This window comes from Neomonachus schauinslandi, chromosome 6 (assembly GCF_002201575.2).
Source record: "Neomonachus schauinslandi chromosome 6, ASM220157v2, whole genome shotgun sequence".
Lineage (NCBI taxonomy): Eukaryota > Metazoa > Chordata > Mammalia > Carnivora > Phocidae > Neomonachus > Neomonachus schauinslandi.
The window spans coordinates 3,447,732-3,471,240 of NC_058408.1; the positions used below are offsets into that span (position 1 = coordinate 3,447,732).

Here is a 23,509-nt window from a genome sequence, read left to right on the forward strand (position 1 = left end):
CTTTCTCAATGCGGAAAAACTGAGAGCTTTCCCCCTAAGGTCAGGAACACGGCAGGGATGTCCACTATCACCACTGCTATTCAACATAGTACTAGAAGTCCTAGCCACAGCAATCAGACAACAAAAAGAAATCAAAGGCATCTGAATTGGCAAAGAAGATGTCAAACTCTCACTCTCTGCAGATGATATGATACTTTATGTGGAAAACCCAAAGGATTCGACTCCATAACTGCTAGAACTCATACAGGAATTCAGTCAAGTGGCAGGATATAAAATCAATGCACAGAAATCAGTAGAATTTCTATACACCAACAACAAGACAAAAGAGAAATTAATGAGTCGATCCCATTTACAATTGCACCCAAAACCATTAGATACCTCGGAATAAATCTAACCAGAGGCAAAGGATCTGTACTCAGAAAACTATAGAATACTCATGAAAGAAATTGAGGAAGACATAAAGAAATGGAAAAACGTTCCATGCTCATGGATTGGAAGAACAAGTACTGGGAAGATGTCAATGCTACCTAGAGGAATCTACACATTCAATGCAATCCCCATCAAAATACCATCCACTTTTTTCAAAGAAATGGAACAAATAATCCTAAAATTTGTGTGGAACCAGAAAAGACCCCGAATAGCCAGAGGAATGTTGAAAAAGAAAAGCAAAGCTGGTGGCATCACAATGCCTGACTTCAAGCTCTATTACAAAGCTGTCATCAAGACAGCATGGTACTGGCACAAAAACAGACACATAGATCAATGGAACAGAATAGAGAGCCCAGAAATGGACCCTCAACTCTATGGTCAACTAATCTTTGACAAAGCAGGAAAAATGTCCAATGGAAAAAAAAACAGTCTCTTCAACAAATGGTGTTGGGAAAATTGGACAGCCACATGCACAACAATGAAACTGGACCATTTCCTTCCACCACACACAAAAATAGACTCAAAACTGTTGAAAGACCTCAATGTGAGACAGGAGTTCATCAAAATCCTAAAGGAGAACACAGGCAGCAACCTCTTCGACCTCAGCCGAAGCAACTTCTTCCTAGAAACATCGCCAAAGGCAAGGGAAGCAAGGGCAAAAATGAACTATTGGGACTTCATCAAGATAAAAAGCTTCTGAACAGCAAAAGAAACAGTCAAAAAAACCAAAAGACAACTGACAGAATGGGAAAAGATATTTGCAAATGACATATCAGATAAAGGGCTAGTATCCAAAATCTATAAAGAACTCATCAAACTCAACACCCAAAGAACAAAGAATCCAATCAAGAAATGGGCAGAAGACATGAACAGACATTTTTCCAAAGAAGACATCCAAATGGCCAACAGACACTGAAAAAGTGCTCAACGTCGCTCGGCATCAGGGAAATCCAAATCAAAACCTCAATGAGATACCACCTCACACCAGTCAGAATGGCTAAAATTAACAAGTCAGGAAAGGACAGATGTTGGCGGGGATGCAGAGAAAGGGGAACCCTCCTACACTGCTGGTGGGAATGCAAGCTGGTGCAGCCACTCTGGAAAACAGTACGGAGGTTCCTCAAAAAGTTGAAAATAGAGCTACCATAAGACCCAGCAATTGCACTACTTTGGGGTATTTACCCCAAAGATACAAATGTAGGGATCTGAAGGGGTACGGTCACCCCAATGTTTATAGCAGCAATGTCCACATTAGCCAAACTGTGGAAAGAGCCAAGACATCCATCAACAGATGAATGGATAAAGAAGAGGTGGTATATATATACAATGGAATATTATGCAGCCATCAAAAGGAATGAGATCTTGCCATTTGCAATGACGTGGATGGAACTGGAGGGTATTGTGCTGAGCAAAATCAGTCAATCAGAGAAAGACATGAATCATATGATTTCACTCATACGAGGAATTCTTAATCTCAGGAAACAACCTGAGCGTTGCTGGAATGGTGGGGGGTGGGAGGGTTGGCGTGGCTGGATGATAGACATTGGGGAGGGTATGTGCTATGGTGAGCACCGTGAATTGTGTAAGACTGTTGAATCACAGACCTGTACCTCTGAAACAAATAAAAAAAAATCTTAAAAAAAAGATGATAGTAGGAAGGGTAAAATGAAGGGGGGGAAATTGGAGGGGGAGACGAACCATGAGAGACTATGGACTCTGAGAAACAAACTGAGGGTTCTGGGGGGGGGTGGGGGGATTGGTTAGCCTGGTGATGGGTATTAAAGAGGGCATGTATTGAATGGAGCACTGGGTGTTATACGCAAACAATGAATCATGGAACACTACATCAAAAACTAAAGATGTAATGTATGGTGATTAACATAACATAATAAAATTTAAAAAAAGAAATGGTGTTATTAACTATCAAGAATATAATTGCTTTAAATGTAAATGATCAAAATAAATAAATGTAAATGATCTAAGGCAAGTCTTCACAGATCTGGAAATTCCCATGCGGGAAAAGGACCTGATTTGTTTTCTCTTTTTTTTTTTTTTTAAAGATTTTATTTATTTATTTATTAATGAGAGACACAGAGAGAGAGAGAGAGGCAGAGGGAGAAGCAGGCTCCCAAGGAGCAGAGAGCCCGATGCAGGACTCGATCCCAGGACCCTGGGATCATGACCTGAACCGAAGGCAGACGCTTAACCATCTGAGCCACCCAGGCGCCCCCTGATTTGTTTTCTGGGGCTTTATAACTTCAATTCTAAATTCTAAAACTTCTACGGAAAAGCATATTGATTATTAGCATAAAAATATTTTATTTAATAATTTTGCCTTAACTGAAGAATACAAATGACTGGTTTATGAGGTAGGGAGGTTCCTGTTATTGGAATATATAAGCAATATTTTTTTTAAAGATTTTATTTATTTATTTGACAGAGAGAGTGAGCACAAGCAGGGGGAGCGGCAGGCAGAGGGAGAGGGAGAAGCAGGCTTCCCACCGAGCAGGGAGTCCGATGCGGGGCTCGATCCCAGGACCCTGGGATCATGACCTGAGCTGAAGGCAGACGCTTAACGACTGAGCCACCCAGGTGCCCCATAAGCAATATTTTATCACCATTGTATCTGTCAGAAATGACGAAGGGGAATTTCTGCATTGAAAGGGAACATGAATCGGATATCTTTAAATTCTCATGAAGCCCTAAAATTGAACAAACTTCTTCCCTTAAGTTTAACATAGTGATGATTGACCAATTCAACCTGAACCATACATACCTTCCTCTACCATTTTGTTTCCCTTCTCCGTTATCGCTTGGATGTGTGGCTCATGACTGGCAATGTTATCCTGGATGACCTGGTGTCTGTTCAGAAGCTTCTTGGAGACAATCAGGTCCTTGCCTACAGAGAAAAATAATTTCAAGGCTGGTATTGTTCTAGTGTATGGAATAAGAAGAGGCTACTCTACTTTTTATAACTCTTGAACCTATAAGTTTTTCCCTTTGAGGCTGTAATCCCTGAGTGGGCTTCCTGAAATTTATACCATTTGTCTGAATTAACTCTGCTTGGCGTTGTTCTTCCCTTTTTCTCTTTGTATTGAAAAAATTCAATTCATTATTTTATAAGAGATAATAAATAAGTCACTGTATAGGTAGAAAGGCAAGTAACTCTTCAACTAGAACTTTCAATATCATGCAACCAATTTTGTTTCAGCATATTATAGTGTAAAAAGCAGAATCTTCCACTTACTACTTCCTATGCATGTCAAAAGTTATTAAATCCTCTAACTTGGTATTTTTTCACCATGAAAATGGTGTGTTATATGTTTTAAAGTTTTCTTTGTAAAGATTAGAAATAACTTATAAAAAATGCCTCCCTTGCTGCTAACATTAACAAGCACCAACTAAACGCTATTCATTGTTAATTTCCTTCACCTTCTAAGCCCCCCATTTCTAGACGTCAACTCCCTATCTCCCATCCATGTGTTCCCCCCTTCCCTTCAAAATTCCCTTCCCTATGACTTTCCAGAAGCTCTCCATGCCCGTCCACACTTCAAAAGTCTTTTCTCTTCTAGAAGTTTTCCTAGACTTGACCCTCCACTGTCACCATCATCAGCTCCTCATAGATGTCCCCAGTATGTGGGTATGAAGTTTGCATTCCACATGTATCCTAACACTGGCAATAATGGATAGCTCCCAAAGGAAAGGAAGGTATGTACTTTCTCTGCTGTCCCACCCCTTTTCTCCTTGTAGCAATTCAGATCTTCACAGAAGGGAGGCACTGACACTATGGACAAAATTACTTAGGACCTCAAGCACCAACCATGATGGCTCAGCCAAGGGCCTTGGCGGTAACTTAAGTTAGAGCAAATAACAAAAGGCTGAGCCCTCCACCTCTTCCCAGAGGCCTTCAATTCATGGCACTATTCATGGTTTGCTTTAAGAGATAAACTCTTCAGTATGAGTTTTAATAAAATCTTCTATGGAAGATGGGAAAATGGTTCCTGAGTGTGAAGGGGAAGAGCTGAGAGCCAACTGTATCCCCCATGACCATGTCCCAGGTTGTCCCAGATCTCTCTGACAGTCAGTACACCCTGGTCTTCTCCTATGGCTCAGCCCGCTCACACTCAGGGTCTAACCAAGGTAGGTGGAAGCCACTGAGGGCTCAGTCTCTTGGATCCAGGCTTCCTCATCCTCTGTATCCCTGCAGATCTGATGCAGGTGGAGAAAGTCAATGAGCTTCTTTTTCCGGGTGCTCAGTGGTTCCTTCAGAGCTTCAAACCGGGACACCAGGGACTCCTGCCTTGCTTTTATGTCCCCAGCATCAGGATGGTCTATTTTTTCAAAATATGCTGCCAGGTCTGTGAGGGTGTCCACCTGATCCTGAGGGAGAGATAGAACAGATGTCAGGAAATCATTTAGTAGAAAGGAGTGGGGGTTCAGCATGGGAAGGCTTCGGGGAGAATCAGCTCCCCCCAGTACTGTGTTACGACTTCTAATCACATCCGTGAGATAGAGTGGCAGGGGATGCTGAATTGAGGACCACGTCATCACCCAAGAGCTATTTACAGGAAAGTCCTTCTTAAGGCTCATTTCAGAAAGACAGAATATATATAGAGTGTGCCAAGGAAATCAGGGAAACCACATATACAGAGTCTTAACTGTCAGGAGTGTTAATAAACTGTAGTTAATTGTCAGAGAGTGTTAAGAAACCGTGGCCCGGAGGAAAACAGAGGGAGACTTTCTGTCTGCTTCCTCTCCCACCCTCCTCCCTTGCAAATGAGCTGCAGGTGTAACTAACACAGAAGCTTCCCAGGCTGAAGTTTGTGGCATCCCAGGAACAATGCCCAGGAGATAAAATGCGGTGTTTCCAAAAGGAATCTCACTGTTTTGTTACCTTGTTTCCACCTCCATCAAGCCATCCCCAGAGCTATCTAAGAGACTGGGTTCATTTCCTGTTTTCTGTTTCCTGTAGATTATTCTCTTTCCCATTTAATCCAAGGAGCAGACATGATAAAAGTGTATTTTAACAGGACAGATCAGTAGGACTTTCTAGGGAACAACAGAGTCATTTTTAAGTACAAGCTAGGACCCTGTGGATGCAAAAGTGAGTCAGTTAGAAGTGGGTTCTCTACTGGGTTCTCCAGAAAATCACCCAATGTCCACACTCTAATTTACTGGATAAATTCAAGTGACAATCTGGTGGGATGTCAGGGGAATAACCCTGACACTCAGAGCCTACACATCCACATCCTAGTCCTCGCCCTGTTGCCAATTTTCTCTGTGACCTCGTGGAAGTCACTTCATAGCTATAGGCTTCAATATTAAATAAAAAATAAAGCAGTAGGATTAAAGATATTTTCAAGCTTTGACTCATAGAATGCCAGAACAGGAGGAGGCAATGTTGTCCAAACCTTGTGGTACAGATGAGCATAGAGAGATATGAGAAGGTGAAAAAATGCACCAAAGGTCCCATACGCAGCGAGTGATGAGCTGAATACAAAGCCCAAGTTTCTGGAGTGAGAGCATGATGCCATATGTAGGGGAGCCCACAAAGCCACCCCATCCATGGGGTTCTAACAACCGCACCCAGGACAATGGCTATACCAGACAGGGTATTAGGAAGGGTCAGTTGACCAACTAAAATTTTGGAATTTTTGCCTTTGGTTTCTTGCTCTCTTTCTCTTTCAATAGTTACTTATTATGAGTGTGCTCAGGGCATGAATGGGTGCTCTGGTCTACCATCACCGGAGAACTGGCAACCGACCTGATGAGTGCCCACAGCAGACTCCAGGAAGCCGTGTTTCCTGAGTAGGTTCTGTACATCGGCCAGGCCTTTCCCGTAGTCCTCAGAGGCCACCTGCTGCTCCATGTCCCCCAGCCAGTGCTCCAAGTCTTCTGCAGTGTTCTTGAATTGCAGCTCCTGGTTAGCTTCATACAACTGGTTCCCTGGAATAAGGCATTAGGGATGCGACAGATACCATGACTCTTTCTTACTGCATAGTAATATACCTTCCATCAAACTTAAGGAGAAATATAATATTTTGATATCCTAATGAGAATGAAATATCCATCTCACATGTGATTATACAAAAAAAAAAATCACCTTAAATTTGTGGAATTTGGATGGTATTTGTTTTTAAATATAGTAGCTTTCATTCTCAAAACAAAGATAAACAATCAGTTTATTCCCTGCTGAGGAGGTACAGTCCTGTTGTATTAGATCCTAACCATCTTGGGTATTTTCATATGTCATGTGCTACTCTCTATTGAGACCTCCTTTTCAAAGGGATTCAAACCCAAACTCTGCATTTCCCAAGAGAAGTATAAAATTGGGACTTGTTTCCTTTTGAAATTTTGAACTGTCTTTTTATAAATGTCTTTCTCAGAGTTTTGCCAGCCCTTCCTGGTACCTTTCCTTCATCGTGAGCCATGCCTCACACTTCTCTCTTCCAGAAAATGCCTTGGTTATCCACACCATTCTCAGCTAAATTCTTTATTCTTTGACCTTACAACAATTATTTGTATTATTTCTGCAAAGCAATTGTTATATCTCCTGATGGTGGGGAATAGCAGTAACATCTTACTGTTACTGTAAAGTCGGATTTTTTTTTTCCTAAACCCAAAATTGGGACGATATCTAAAAGAATCAGCATGGTATATCTCTTCTATAACCAGAGCAGGTGTCTACAGATGGAGTCTGTGTCTCACAAGGAGAATATTGACAGGAAAACCTCATTATTTGTGTTAATTACCACAACTGACTGATTTTCTAGAGAGGTGAGGTTAACTGTAAGTAGAAATTATTCAAGCAGACATGTGGGAATTTTTTTTTTAAGGGCTTACAGCAGGGCCTGAACACTTACAGATAGGTGAAAAAAGGCAAGTCATCAAGTCCCATTTATAAGAATAAAATATTGTAGGAACATCACATGTGGTGCTGACAATCTTTTAATGTCTACTTTAATAACCTGGGTCATAATATCTTGTCTTATCTATAGAACCCAAGTAGGTAAAACCTAATTTAAGGACACCAGTTTCAGGTACATAGCCAATACTGGATTCATGGCTCTGGAATATTTATTCAGGAGAAAGAAAAAAAAAGTGGGAGCAAAGTGAAGAAAACAGAAGTAATTTCACTTAAACCTACATGCATGAAGAAAACATAAAGTTGTATGTATATAATGTGGTAAACTTAGGTTGAGTTATAAAAACTCTGTTCAATACAGGAAGAAATGAGTGGCATCCCTTCTCATGGCAGTCACCAGGCAAATTCAAGGTGGTAGAGATTAAAATGGTAGGTTTCAGAACTTAGGAGGTAGCCTTTCACCGAAACCTCTGCTTCTCACCTTTCTGCTCTGTAGCCGCCAACAACTCCTTCCAGAGGCTGACAACCTCACCCACACGATCAGCCACCTTGTCCGAGGCATAGTGATCAGCCTCAATCATCTCCTGGCCAGTTTTCTCTAGTGTATTGAGCAGGCGTTGATAATCTTCCAATTCATTTTTAAACTCTTCCTGCTTTTGAACCCGGCTCTTCAAGTTCTGTATATCCTAAGTCCAAAAAATAAAGGAAACTTATCTGAAGAATGGGGAGCAGAAATTTTGAGGATAGGGATTACTTCTCACTACAAATACAACTGCATTAAGGAGAGGAAACAGGGGAACTATCCTAGTCTAAGTACTGAAGCATAGAATGTGAGCAAACTCATGTGGCCAATCCCTCCTTCTAGGCACACCGCACACATGGCTAATTGATTCATGCATGTAATTCTAAAGAGCCTAGATATCTCCTGAAGATCATTTTGAATATGGTGGCCATGCAAGAATTAACAATCAATCAGACATTATCAGCAATAGTCAAACTATGGAGAGAGCCCAAATGTCCATTGACTGATGAATGGATAAAGATGTGGCATATATATTATATATATATAAATATATAAATATATAAATATATTATATATAACATATATAAATATATATTTATGATGGAATATTACTCAGCCATCAAAAAGAATGAAATCGTGCCATTTGCAATGACATGGATTGATCTAGAGTGTATTATGCTAAGAGAAATAAGTCAGTCAGAGAAAGACAAATACCATATGATCTCACTCATATGTAGAATTTAAGAAACAAAACAGATGGACATAAAAGAAGGGGGAAAAAAGAGGGAGGCAAACCATAAGAGACCCTTAATGATAGAGAACAAACTGAGGGATGATGGAGGGAGGTGGACAGGGGGAGGGGCTAGATGGGTGATGGGTATTAAAGAGTGCACTTGTTGTGATGAGCACTTGGTGTTGTATGTAAGTGATGAATCACTGCATTCTACTCCTGAAACCAGTTTTACCATATATGTTAACTAACTAGAATTTAAATAAAAATGAAATAAAAAAAGAAAGGAAAAGAAAATCAGAGAGCAATCATGAAAGATGATAAATTTTTCCCATTTCCTTCCTGATGCATGATTTCCTCATCTGGAGAAGATCTGTACACCTTCTGTACCCTGGAACCACACCTCCTCCCAAGAACACAAACATATTTCCAAGTTTCACAAAATGAAAGGTACAGATAACATGCTCAGAGTTCTATAAATATATAGGAACAAAAGGATCAAGGTATACATTTAAGACTAAATGATGTTTAAAAAAGTAAATATTGTGAATAAGTATTGGCCTAGAAATTAAGAGACTAATTCTAGCCTCGACTGTAAATGTGAAATTGTATGAGCATATATAGGTGGGTATAATATATACCCCAACTCACATAACACTTGTGAGTGAAAAATACATGTGTTACACAACCCCAAGGTAGAGAAATCTATGGCTTAGAGAGAAGTCAAGAATTTCAATGAATCATGGATCACTACATCAAAAACTAATGATGTATTGTATGGTGACTAACATATTATTATTTTATAATAAAATAAAATTTAAAAAAATTTCCCAAAGTCACATAAATAAGACAGAACTACGAGACTTCAAGCCCAGGTTCACCTTCTCCAGAATTCATGCCTCAAATGCTTATGTTAAACTCCCTTCTAAATAAATGGATAACTTTGGGCAAGTCACTTTATAATTCAAATGCTTGGTTTCCTCATCAATAAAAAATAAGGGGTTGTTCCCTTCTGGCTACAAAACCGTGTAATTCTGCATTATGCCATACCTTGAGGTTACCTTTAGGTTCCTAGTAGCTTTTAGTAAATGTGAACGTACACTGGGTTCAGACACAATATTTTCCTATTATAAGGGTGCAGAGGGGAGCAGCAGAATTGGTGGAGGGACAAGAAGCAGCTAAATAAGTAGCAGTCCCTCCCTTCCCCCATTCCATTATGGAAGTTGTGCTGGAGAGGGGTGCCTGGGTGGATCAGTCAATTAAGAGTCTGCCTTTGATTTAGGTCATGATCCCAGGATCCTAGGATGGAGCCCCCTAGTTGGCCTCCCTGCTCAGTGGGGAGTCTGCTTCTCCCTCTCCCACTGCCCCCCCATTCTCTCTCTCTCTCTCTTTCAAATAAAAAGTAAAATCTTAGAAAAAAAAAAGAAAGAAAGAAAGAAAAGAAAAGAAAAGAAGTTGTGCCGGAGAAAAGAAGTGAGAGGCAGTGGGACACAGGAAATCCAGAAACCAGATTCTTGGCTTTTAACAAAGCATTTGCCTTGAGGGACTCATGACCCTTCTGTACAGAGGGTAGAGCTTGCCTGTTGAACACTAGCGTCTTTTCAGCTCTAAGACTCTAGTCCCATGAAATTAAGTCCTGATGAGTATGCCCAAGGTCTGAAAACCCTGCTTACCTTGTAATCTTCATCATCTGTCAACTTTTTCTTCTTGTTGATCCAATTCTTTAGGTCATCTGAGTCCTCATACAGTTTCTGCAGAAGCCATGAATCCTCCAGGAGTTTGCGCCGAGTGGCAGCCCTCTTACGTAGGGCATCCCGCCGGGCCAAGAGCTGCAAAAACCAAGATGAAACTCATGGTCAGCAAAGCCAAATATGGACACATGAGATTCGCTGTCCAGCTTGGTCCCTGAGCCCCAATACCTCCCCAGACCCCAGGGCACGGGCAGGCAGATACATGTCTGGGACCTCCAACATACGCTATCCCGAAGAGCAGCAATGTTCTCGGAGTCATAATGATCACTGTCAATCAGCTTCTTTGCGTTATTGTCTACGGTCTGAAAAACAAAAACAATAAAAACTGGAGGGGTTTCTCTCAATGGCTCCTGAGTAAGTGGCCACTGTTTGGCTAGCTGTTTAAAAAGGAAGCGTGGCAATGTGGGAAGAGAACAACTTTCAGGATCAGAGATCTGGGACCTAGTTCTGATTTCTATTACAAATTCTGTTTCAAAATGTATATTTGACAAGTTAATTACCCTCTTTTATGCCATAATATTTTTAATATCTAGGTTATAGTAAATGAATTTTGACGTCACTTGAAAGTGGATATTTGATCTATTCTTAATTTTTTTAAGATTATATTTATTTATTTATTAGAGAGAGTGAGAGTGAGCATGTGCTCATGTGGGGGGAGGGGGAGAGGGGAGGGAGAGGGAGAGAATCCCAAGCAAACTCCATGCTGAGTGCAGAGCCCTACTCCGGGCTTGATCTCTTGACCAGGAGATCATGACCTGAGCTGAAACCAAGAGTCAAAAGCTTAACCAACTGAGGCACCCAGTCACCTTATTCTTAAATTTTCAAGAGGAGGCATTGTGGATATAGTTATGTCCAGTGGCCAGCCTCTCTCTCTCTCTCTCTCTCACTTTCTCTCTCTCATTCTCCCTCCCTCCCTTTCTTGCCCTATTACATATATATAGATATATATATTTATATCTACATCTATATCTCTAGCCTCATAGGAAGAAGGGTCAGAAATTTTTACTCATTTTCATTCATGAACTCAGATTTTTAGAACTCAGGATAGATTAAGTGGTGGAGAATGGGAAAATAATCTAAAATACATGATAGCATTTTATAAACAATAACTTATTTTATACTGTTAGCTTTTACCAATGAAAACCAATAGAGCAAGCATAGGGATGGATAAGGGACCATATTAATCTCCATATTAACAGACAGGACTTGGAATTCTATTGTTACAGTTGTTGCTGCTGCCGGTGGTAGTATGTGTGAGTTAAAACCCAGCACCAGCCTGGGGGACAGCCAGAGATATACAGTACATTGGACCAATAAAATCCTTCCACACTTGTCTGAACCCTGCTTATACATTGACCAGTTTCTGGGACATTGTAGTGTAGGGTTCACAGGAAAACTGTGGTTGCATTAGATGAAAAACATAAAGCTGAAGATATACAGGAAAAGAACAGATATTGTTTGGACATCTAGATTTTACTAGAGAAAACTAAGTGGAGACATTACTGGAGAGGAAAAAAACCAAAAAAGTAAATAACACATTTCAAACTTCCAAGTAATGATTCTGTATCAGATACGGATCCAATAATATTTATTTACACTGCAGAGAAACTAAGACAATCATGCACTTTATTGGAAAATGTAAATGGCTAAAAATCTTTAAAAACTTTCTAAGTATGCTTTGTGGAATAAGAAATGTGATGATAAAAATGGCTATGATTACTTTTCTGGATGTTTTCTCTTTTGAAAAGAACCCTCATGTTATGTCTGAGAGTGACAAGTGGTTCTCTCTAAGGACGGGTGTTGTATGAGGTGACACACACACCCATGGAGCCAGTGCCCACACCAGAGCCCACAGCTCACTGTGATCTTCTCTTCCTGGGCTGTGAAGGCCTCCTCAAAGTCATCATGCTTCTGAAGAAGGGCTTCCACGCTGCCCAGGGAGTTCCCCAAGTCCTCGTTCTCTAGGAAGTCCTGTGGAAGACAGAGACACATCTCAGCTCTTCCTTGTCAGTGAGAAATACTGCTTTTGGAACATCTCTGAGACAAGGACTAAGGATAGAGAGGAGACAGTGGAGAGCAAGGAGGGATTAGCATATGGTGGGATGGTGCGTAGGGACCAACCTCGAAGAGCAGAAACTTCAGACTCCTCCCCAATCCTCTCACACAACTTTATCACTTTTGTCGCTGGTTCTGTCCACATAGAATCATCCTGGCCAATCCAGGCTCCATTCTGACCTCCCAGTGCTGCCTCAAGAGGACCACTCACCTCCTCCGGGAAATCTCTGGTTAACCTTGCCCGACTTGTCGCAACTTTCTATTCCTGACCCCCTTAGCAATGTGATTGATATTCATCTGGCCTTATGTTCAGTGAAGGTTAATTCTTCTCTGCTGTATATTTGTGTATATTCTTCTAGGCATCTGTTCATGAGGGAATTGTAAGAGCCTCAGAAAAGGCCAATCTCATCTTCTCCTTGTAGATCACTCTCCACTTCCTAAGACAATCTCTAGCCCACAGAAGTAGTTGTAAGGGTACCAGTGGTAGTCATGTGATAAATGAGGGGTGGGAGAAGTGGCTTCTGGACACTTGCTGAGCCCCTCCTGTTACCTCTTGTCTGCTCATCCAGCTGTCCACTTGCTCACTGTCACGATAGAAGAGGTACAAGTACAAGCACTGCAGGTACTGAAGCTGCTGCTGGTCCCACAGCCCCAGCAGGGCCGCCCAGTCGTTGGCAAGTATTGTCATCTTTGGAAAGGAAGAGACGACGTGAGCATCTAATAAATGCAAGGCCTTCGGAAGGATGCACAAATGAACAAGAAGCGGGTTTCTCTGCTGACTTCAAGGTCTGAGTGAGTAACATGTATCATATTATTATGAGATAAAGCGGGGCTAAATATGTATCAAAATTTCACACACTGTAGTAGAAAATGGGCTAAATGCATCGCAGAGATACAACAACACACTTAATATGTATAAATGAAGCAGAGAAGATGAATTCTGATCGGAAGACACAGAGAGTAGAAGTGTGGAAAGTATCATACCAAACAGAGATTTAAAGGGTGGGGAGGGGGATCAGGATTCCAAGAGGACATACCACGAGCGCACAATTACTCCAAGTACTTGTTAGATTTTACAAAGCACTCCAGAGAAAAGTGCAGTGTCTAAAAAAGGTGGACGCTTGATGAAATTGACGTTTATAGAGCACTTAAATGGTCAGACTGAGAAGTTCGCATTCTCTTCTGAAAGCAAATAAGAACCACCAAGGAAAGGGAAGGGTGACATTCTCAAACCTGTAGGAGCCTTTGTTCCTGCTCACACGTCTGCCCCAGAAATTCCAGCTAATTAGCACACCGCTGTGTTAACGCCCTCAAAAAGGCAGCACAGATTCTCAGAATCCCAGAAATATAGGTATGTGGGCAAGGATTTAGGTTTCCTTGGGCAGGAAATTGTTAAAAATAAAAATCTTATTATATTTTTTCCCATTGAGTTCTGGATGAATTCAAAATATGGCCATCTCAGCCTCATCCATCCACCATCTCTAGAAGCTATGCTTGGAATCTAATGAGATGCAAAAAAGCCTACAAATCTTATTTTAATGATCATCCCAAGGAGTTCCTGTGACTCTGTGACTGAAGTAAAACCTCTCAGGGGTGATGGGGTTGAGGTGAGTCCTTTTGATCCAGGAGATTAGGATGATGGCAAACCTGATTGTTCAGTCAGTGGGATTCTGACGTTTAAAGCTTTCCTATTATTTAATGTAGATTTGAGAAACACCGATATAGGAAAATCAGTGTGATTTGAAGTTGTATGTGAGAGAACAAAGCCAGCCATGTGCCAGGCATCAAGGAATGCAAAGAGGAATAGGTGCAGTCCTCAAATAGGTGCAGTCCTCAATCTAGAGGTGAGCATGGAAGAGCGATAGAACAGAGCATGTATGATAAGGCACAATGGTATGGAGGTTTCAAATTAGGTAGAAGGCAGGTTGATGAAATCAGATAGGTTCAGGAAATAGAGGCTCAGGGGTGAGCAAGCACACATCACATCCTGAGAATTGCAGACAGCTCGACTTAGCTAAAGCAATATGTGAAGGAAGGTTGCAATATGTGAAAATTGGGTTAATATTAAGATGTCCATAGGACTTCTTGTCCTATTCAGAGATTATTATATTATTATGAGATTAAGTGGGGCTAAATATGTATCAAAATTTCACACGTTGTTAAACTGGATTACCTTTTCCCGAACTTCATCAGAGGCTTCGTGACTAGCATCCAGCAGAGCCTGACCAGTCTCATCAGCAGATTGGAATCGCTCATCATAAGAGTCAATCTCGTGCTACGGCCACAAGGAAAAATGTCTTAAAATGCAGCAAGAAAACTTCTGGCACTCTTGGCCCCTCCCTCTTCCTCCCTCAGGGGGCGGGGGGGGCTCTTCCTGTCTACCTTGTGTTGTCGATGCCGGTCCAGCAAGGCCTCCCCACTAGCCACATCTGTGGGCAGCTCATCAGCACTGATCAGAGCGGTCTTCTCCTTCATCCAGCCTGATAGCTCCTCATAGTCAGATAAGAACCTCTGGTACCTGCAGGGAAGGCAAGGTAAAGGACAGGAAGGAGAAGCCAGGTGTAAGTGGACTTTGAGCCAAGAGTTAGGGTTGGGTTGGGGTAAGATGTGCAGTGTTCTCCTCACCCTAATCCTACCCCTTCCATCCCCCGATGGGTTTCCGGTTCCTTTAGTGGGGCAGGTTGGGCAGATTGTCCTTGACTCCAGGCTGCTGACTCTTGGGATGGATGTGTCATTGTGTGATGAGGCACCTGGGCAGTGCTTCTCCAACATCACAAGGTCACACCACCCCAAAGGGACTTGAAGTGGAGTAAAGTACTCCCAACGAGGCCAGTAAATAAGACATGGCATATAAATAACAGGGAGCACCTGGCAGGAAAGGGGACCAGAGTTAAGGTTAGGAGCCCTCGTGTGCCTAAGTCACCCCTAACTCTATTGCTAAAAACAAAACCACTAAAACAGTTACCTATTCAAATAATTAAATGCTCACCAGTTAATTTGGAATTGTAAAAGTAAGATAAACACTGCTTTCTGGTGTTTTAATGACTAACTATAATCATTAACTACTGAAATGATACCCAGCTTTTTGGCAAGCTAACCCACATTCAGGAAATAATTCTAGATTTAATTTTACACCCTTCAGCTTGGAAATTTATTTCAGTTCCTAAGCTAGGGCCGGGGATTTTGATGTTTCTTCAGTTGCTTTTCCAGGTCCTTGGGCCACTTGATGGCATTCTACAACTTTCTAAGTAGAGGAAGACCAATGGGGTGCGGTGCGGGGGGGAGGTAGCATGCTGGGTGTTATGTCAGCCCGAAGAGAACTTCCCTTAACAAATAAAGCTTTTTTTGCCTCTACCACCGAGTAGGCAGGAGGGCTGAGTCCCTCATTATTTGATCTTTTCACTCTTACTTTCTGCTTTTGATGTTATATCCAAACCCTGTAGAGATAGAGCAACAGAGAGGAAGGATTCCCCACCCACAAGAAGCCTCCAGCTTCGCATATCTGTTGGTAGCCAAGGCTCGAATGTGCTCCCAGTTGGAGACCAGATCCTCTTTCATCTGTTGGATCTGAGATGCCTCTGGAGGATGGGAAAGCTTCAGCTTGTCCGCTTTGGCACATAACTCCTTCACCTTTGGGATGAAAAAGAAATCTAGTGGGAAATCCAAGCACTCTGATTCATCCTGACAAAGTTTTATGGGAGAGATCTGACAAAACAACCATATTAATACTGATAACATACTTACATTGATAATTTTATATTAATATGCTAACATACTATATCAGCAATAATAATTTACTGACCACTTTTGTCTCTTATTGAGTGCTTACTGCTCAGCACTTCACATGCATTTACTTGTTTTATCATCTTTTTAAAATAATACTCAGAGGTAGAAACTATTCTTATTTCCCCCTTTATGTGAAAACTGAGAGGTAGAGTATTTTATTTGTTCAAAGTCATTTAGCTACTAAGTGTCAGAAGCAAGGTTTAGACCTCAGACTGTCCTTCACCATCCTCTATACTGTTTCCATAAATACTGTTGTGGGAATCAGAGAAACACTTTTGCCCAGGAGAATTTCTGCCAAGAATTCCAGCAATGCCAGACCATTCTGAGAACAATTCCTAAGGAGCAAGGCCACTGGGGCAAAAAATGTAGATATGGGTGACTTTGCACATGTTACCATTAGTGCTTTCATTATATTTAACTATAACCAGGTGTTGTCTAGGATTTAAAATTTCATTATCATTATGCATCAAATTATGGGATTTTATTATTCATTATTAGGTGAAAAAAATACAAAATACAAAAATGGAGCAAGAATGAAGGAAGTAGAATAATGGGATAGTTTTCAGAAACTGGCTCCAGGGACAAAGCTTATGGTCAGGGAACAGCACGTGGGGACCTTCAGTGGGCTGACTCCACTGTACACACTCTGGAGGAGTTAGTTGAGGTTATGGGTGATGTTGTAAGGGGAAGAAGCAAGGGTGGGAGCCAGTCAGGAGTAGGGGCTTGCTCCAAGTTCAAACATGCCTATGTCTTCTCCTCTAGGGATAGGGACTAGGGTCTTCCAGCTTTCAGAAGAGAACCCAAAAGTGGATGTAGTAACATGCTCTAGGTGTTTCTGAGTTTATTCGGAAGAAGAAGAAGGAGAGAAGGAGGAGGAGGAGGAGGAGGAGGAGAGGGAGAGGGAGAAGCAGAGGAAGGAGGAGGAGGAGGAGGGCAAGAAGTAGAAGAAGGAGAAATTTCTTCCCTTATCTACTGAGTGAAGGACAAAAAGAAATAGGATTCAGCTGGAACTGACAGAAGTGTAGTTTGACCAAAGGAAAGATTCTCTGACTGCAGGTACTGAATGAGATTAGGAAACTATTCTTGGAGTTATCCTTTTTGTTTTTAAATCATGAAGTACATTACAAAAAACACAAGAGTATATAAAACATGTATGTATATTTAAATAAAAATAAAGGACATCCAATGTCCATGTATAAGTTATGAACTAGAATGATGAAGTATATTCAGGGATAAGGAATTTATCCTTTATCAAAATAGTGAATTTACTGTGTCCTCTGGAGGCAAGGTACCCACCAAATGCCTCTTTCAGCCCAAGAGGCCAGCCAGGCTTCCAACAGTGGCTTACCTTGTCCTCCATGACTGCAAGGCTCCTCTCAAGGCCCTTGTGACTATGAAACAGGGCCTCAGAGCTAACAAGGTCTTTCCCATAGTCCTCAGAGGTGACCTGAGGCTCCTTCTCTTTGATCCACTGGATGGCTTCAGTCACATCCCTGCCAGACAGCCATATGAGTCCCAACAAAGAAAATGGCAGGCATTCCAGGGCAAACAACGTACAGAGCAAAGACCACCCTGGTTCACTCAGCTAACAATAACCTTGAATTCCTACTCACTAGAAAAAGTAATGTAAAGCGGTCTCGCCTTTAATGGTTTCCATTGAGATGTAGAGGCCTGGGCATTATCTGGTCATTGGGCCTCTAGATATCCTTCCCGTATCTGGGTCAGCTCTTACTGTCTTTTTTCTTCCCACTCAACCTTCCACCCCCATCCAGTTCGTAATATGCATTCCTTTTCTCCGCAACACTTCCATCACTAATTCACCTGTGCCAGTTTTATTGCTTTGGGCTCCAGTCATCACACACTTGGCTATGGGTGAGTCACAGCTGCCTTAACTACACTCTCCCTTGCTTCCAGAAGTGCCAGCACATGATTTACTTTGGTCTGAGATACTGGCCACTAATTGCTAACAGTAGCCAGAGGCTAGCACAAGTACAAACATGGTGCTGTTGCAGAGTTTCCCATAATGTGTTGGCCAAATTCATACCTTCTGAATCGCTGGAGGTCTGCAGCACTGGACAGTGTTGCCTGTCGTTGCAGAGCCAGATTGAGGAGACGCTTCCAGGCGGTGTTCACCTCATCCTGCTTCAGCTTGATCAAGGGCAACTCAGGATGGTTCTCCTGTAAGAGGAAACTGGGGCTTGAGTTAGGCAAAGGTGAGCCTATCCCAAAAATCATTGAACACTTCTCATTTCACACTGGTTCGTACTTTGCCAGGCATGGAGAATGACCATTTAGCCAGATACCAATCTTCACCGTAGCCCTGTGCCTCAGCATTACCAAAATCTAGAAGCCAACCCACCAGATACTGTATCTATCTTTTGCTCACAGCACTGGGGCAGACTGTTAACACAGATTGCCCAGCCATGATGTTATTTTCAGAATTCCACCTTGTTGATGCCTGCCAAGTCCCCTGAAAACCCAGGAAGAAAAAATTCCCTCTACGAAATAGGACTTTACTTTCCAAAACTCTACTACTGTGGTTCTTAATTCCTTTGGGGTCCTGACACCTTTGAGAATCTAACAAGAGAGGTTTCCCTCTTCCCAGAATTATACACACATGCACACACATTTAATTTTGCAGAAAATTTCATACATCATTGCAACCCATCTGAAGCACTGAGATTTATGAACACTAGATTAAGTTAATGGCATCAGCCTATTTTGACACTTGGCAATTTCGAGCAGTTCCTATGCATCCAAGTCTTTCTACTCCTTCTGTCCCTGTCTCTTGGAATTTCCACTCCCATTCTGAAGCCTCTCCAGACAGAATTTTCTACATTCTCTTTGCCGAATTTATGGCCCTTTGTATTTGTAGCTGTGTGGGTTCCACCCCACAAGAGCAGAGGACACACTCTGTATTGGATTAATCCTTCCTATGGTAGATTAGATAAAATGGCCGTGTTATTTTGCCATGAAGCGCTCCTTGCAAGAAGGGAAGTCCATTTCCTCAGGCTTTGGATCTGGGTTGGCCTATGCCTGGCTTACCATAGAATGCGGCAGAAATGATATGAGCTCCTGCCCCTCGGCCTCAAGATGCCCTTCAGCTTTCTTAGCTTTGGAACACTGACGCATAAAAAAGCATGCTGTGCTGGAAAGTGAGAGCCAACACCCCAGACATGGGACCAAGGCCATTTTAGACCCTCCACTCCAACTGAGCCACCAAATAACTGCAGCCACTTAAGGTGGGATCAGGAGAATTGCCTAGCTGAGCAGCTGAATCACTGAATCCAGTAAAAATGACATGTTTGGTTGTTTGAAGTTTGGGGATGGTGTGTTAGATAGTACTGAAAAACCGAGAAACTTTCACAATGAGACAAAGGTGGCGGAGAGAGAGTTTCCTTCCCCTAATCAAGTACCCATTCATCCCGAAGTCTCGGTTCCGTTAATACAGGAGGGGCATCCCATACTAGAGCTGCAGTGATGATGAAACCAAAAGCACAACAGCCAATGGTCAGAATTTCTAATCCCCTTACAGCACAAAAAATCAGACTGGCTCCGCATTTTTCCCGCATATCCTAGTGAAATTGAAAATCTATTTAAACATCGTCTTAAGTGAAGGACGGTAAAACTGCCTCCCTTCCCCCACTCACAAAAAAAATCATGTATAATGACATCATATACATTACGATAGCCCACCATTATTTTATATTCTTTGCTACTTTATTCTGGTTCTTCTTCATGAGGAAAGGGTGCAGCATAAACACGAGTGATGGGTGTTCTGTCTGGGAGTTACTAAGTTGTGGGTCTAGTTCCTCTGCACACATTCATGTGCACACCTACGTGCACACACATACACTGTCTCTCCCGCTCACACCTCTATTTCCATAGCCTGGCAAGAGATGACCCAGACAGGAGAGGAAACCGCCCCAGGCATGTTACCACAGGGACATGCATCCCTGTTTTCTCACAGTGTCCTATGTCCTTCATGTCCCGCCTACTGATGGCTGGAAGGTTTTGAATACCAGAACCTTTGCCTTGCACTGACACTTTGCTCCCCACCTCACCTCAGCGCACTCATTGGCATACTGGTTTATTCCATCCACTTTCTCCCGTCGAGCTTCCAGGTCTGTTTGGAACTCCTCGAACTTCTTATGCAGAACCTCCGTGCGCTCCCAGTCCTCACCCAGCTCCACTGACGTCACTATAGCCTCCTGCGAGCAAGGAAAGTCTGTTGAGTCACCAGCAAAGTTTCTGTAGTTCAAATGCCCAGAACCCTTGCCCACACTCGCAGGAGAGCTCAGAAGGAGAGGCTGGTGGAGAGGAGAAGCCCTTCAGAAAAGAGCCGGAAGCATGAATGTATTTCCTGAGGGGGCTCCCTGGTCCAGGGGCCATTGCTCTTTGGGGTGATCCTTCAGAAAGAACAGGAACATTGTTGGCCAAAGCTCCTGGAAGCATGCTTTTGTGTTCTGGAACATGAAAAATACATTCATCCTGATTCTACTCAATTCAACACACTGAGTATCTGCAAAAGCACCATGCTAAGTACTTACTTGGGTGTATCTTCAGTCTTAACCACAGGATTATTCTTTAAGTGTTTCAAAAAATAGAAACCTCCTTAGTTACAGGTACTGAGAGGCAGCCTTTAGGAAAAGACGGGGCAACACTCTCAGCCTGAACCCAGAGTAAGAGGAAAAATTTAGGAGGAGGAGCTAAGGGTCACGGAAGGTAGATGGGGACAAGCCTAGGGCACTTTTCCCCACACACAATGTCAATGATCTCCAGGATACCCCTAAATCTTTGCCAAAATTGCTTCTTTCAAAGAACAAAGTCCAGGAACAGACATCCTGACTGCTTTCCGAGCAGCCTGCGTTAGATTGCTGGGGGGTGCCTGGGACAGGGATGGGAAGTCCCGCTTGTGTCCTGTGGGGTCCCGTACCTTGTCTCCGATCCACTCCAAGATGTCAGTGCACTCCTGCAGGTACTGCTGGAGCTTCAGGGCCCGCAGCAGCAGGGCGCCCCTCTCCTGAGTCAGTTCCACCAGCAGGTCCCATAGTTTGTGCAGCTCTTCCAGATGGGCCTTTGGGAGGAGACGCAAAACTGCTGAGGCACTCTACCTGCTGTGGAGCAGGTACAGACGTGGAGGTGCGTGCAGAGAGGGGCCTGGATAAAAACTGCATTCTCCCGTGCAGTAATTGCTCAACAGATATTTAAAGGAGGAAATCGATATGCATGGGAGTAGCTGTTAAACCAAGCCACACGTGATCTGCCATAAGAGAAAAAAATGTAAAAATGCTTTGAGGTTTTAGAGGATGAATGATTATAAACAATGAGACAGGATGGAAAGGATTTATGTAACAGTGCTTGGTTTGAATTGAAGCTCGAGGAACAGATAGGATTTTGACAGGTAGATGACAGGCAGAGGGTGTTCTAAGTACTGGCAAGTCATAGAAGAAATTTAGCATGAACTGTTTGCTGGAAAGAGTAAGAGCTACGATGTTGCTAATTTATAATGGAAATTAGTGGCACCAAAGCAATAAGAGAATTTTGAGAGTATGTAATTGCAGGCTTTTATGCCAGGTTAGCTTAGAAGATCATGAATTACATAGCTTGTCAAATTGAAGGTACTCTCTATGTCATGTCCAAAAGAATCTTGTATTTTTCAACTACTCCATTGTTTACAGTAGCCCATAAACCACATTTCTCTCTGAATCCTCCAGGGCTGTGGTCTGATGGAGCACAGTGAGTCTGATAGTTGTGACAATGTCTCAAATATTTCTCAACGATTTTAATTAATGTAGGGGATTGGTGGCAAAAAAAGCTGTGAACAATACAAAAATAATTTCTATTTTTTATCAATACATAAATTTTGAGAGTTTTCTTGTTACAGACTCTTCTTTTCAATAAGGTTTTCTTCTGGTTAAAGTCTGTGTTCTCTGACCATATTTTGTTGACAGTAAAATGGACTAGAATTTGTATGCTAAATGTAAAAAGACCAGAACCAATTTTTAAATATGTCACAAAATTTGGTGTGACAATTTCAAAAATACTTCAACAGTAAAAACAAATAAACAAATCCACTCATTCAGAAAAGATCCTGAATTGACGCTATCAACACAAACATGTTGGAAAATTGTGTGAATTAAGTCAGGAAAGAGTTGATACATTAGTAATGGATTTCAAAGTGGTGGTGGTCTTCAGTCCTCAGTGTTCAGGGAAGATTTTCTGAAGACAAGGTATTTTAGGAGTTTTTCGAAATGAGAAGAAGAGTGGAGTTTGAGAACTTTAATATTAGTCACAGCGTGTGGGCTGTGAAGAGAAGGAGGTATCACAGACAAGGGAGAGATATTTCAAAGAAGATTCACATGGCAGAGCATCCCTTGTTTGAAGAGTCTGAAGTACAAGGACTTTGAGGTCAGAAGAAATCATTAGAAATGTCATTTGGGAAAGCCAGTTCATCTGGGACACATGGAACTAGGTTGAAGAGGGCTTGATCGTAAGCCAAGTTATCCTGCGGTGGCCAGAGAGGAATGTGATGCTATGCCAGGATAGGTTTTGTATCATAGCTCTCTTCTTCTTGCCCTAGGGGACATGAGGATGCCCACCATCTTTCCTGCCCAACCCCAGTGGAAGACAAGAAGCAGGAACCCCAGCTCCATCTAGCTTTATACCTGGCATAATCAATTAAAACTCTGCTAACATAATCAACAATCGGAAACATCTCTTACAGAGTCCTACCATACGTTTACCTTGGTGTCCTCATGGGCAAAATGCCCCTCAGCAAATCGGGTTGCCCTGATTTCTTCCAGTTCAGGAATGACCCTTGATTTTGCTTGTACTTCTGCTTCGAAGGATTCATGTTTCAGATACTTGCCCTGAAGTTTAGAAATCAGAAGTTATGAAGCCTATCACTAATGAAGCCTAGTGTCCTTGGACCATAAAGGGGTTTTTCGGTTCCTTTTCTTACTTTGGGGCAGAACTACTTGTTTCACAACCTAGATAAATTGATAACCCATGACCAGAGATGGAGAAGTCACATCCTAAAAGAAATGGCCACTTCAGCCCAGGCTCAAAGTCAGGGGCCACAGAGAAATGTTTTGTCCTGTCCCCATTGACTTTAGGGAGTTTCCGGTATATACCTTGTTATTTTTAAGTCTCAGTTGCCATTGGTGGGAATGAAAAGATGTCCCACATTTGTTCCTCTTCAGAAGAGAGGAGGAAGTGCTATGGCAAGTTGAACACAATGAAGATGATCATTACAATAATGGCTTTTTTTTTTTAATTGAGAGGTTTCTGCTTATCAGATAATACTCTTATTGTCATATATGTATCAATCCTTTTAATAGATAACACTTTGTTCTTGATCCAGGTGC

The 23,509-nt window shown here is 42.1% G+C and overlaps 1 protein-coding gene across 1 annotated transcript in view; it reads right to left on the reverse strand.

Moving 5' to 3' along the window:
• Nucleotides 1-23,509, reverse strand: part of SPTA1 (spectrin alpha, erythrocytic 1) — a 76,268-nt gene that overhangs the window by 51,992 nt on the left and 767 nt on the right. Inside the window, exons 2-17 of the mRNA XM_021681938.1 lie at nt 22,886-23,011; nt 21,076-21,216; nt 20,204-20,350; nt 18,184-18,317; nt 17,488-17,632; nt 15,829-15,983; nt 14,736-14,871; nt 14,527-14,628; nt 12,904-13,041; nt 12,159-12,269; nt 10,523-10,600; nt 10,221-10,376; nt 7,776-7,980; nt 6,194-6,375; nt 4,566-4,809; nt 3,206-3,328 (exon numbers count right to left, since the gene is read on the reverse strand). Of these exons, the coding sequence (XP_021537613.1) occupies nt 3,206-3,328; nt 4,566-4,809; nt 6,194-6,375; nt 7,776-7,980; nt 10,221-10,376; nt 10,523-10,600; nt 12,159-12,269; nt 12,904-13,041; nt 14,527-14,628; nt 14,736-14,871; nt 15,829-15,983; nt 17,488-17,632; nt 18,184-18,317; nt 20,204-20,350; nt 21,076-21,216; nt 22,886-23,011 (2,323 nt within the window). The remainder of the gene's footprint in view (nt 1-3,205; nt 3,329-4,565; nt 4,810-6,193; nt 6,376-7,775; nt 7,981-10,220; nt 10,377-10,522; nt 10,601-12,158; nt 12,270-12,903; nt 13,042-14,526; nt 14,629-14,735; nt 14,872-15,828; nt 15,984-17,487; nt 17,633-18,183; nt 18,318-20,203; nt 20,351-21,075; nt 21,217-22,885; nt 23,012-23,509) is intronic.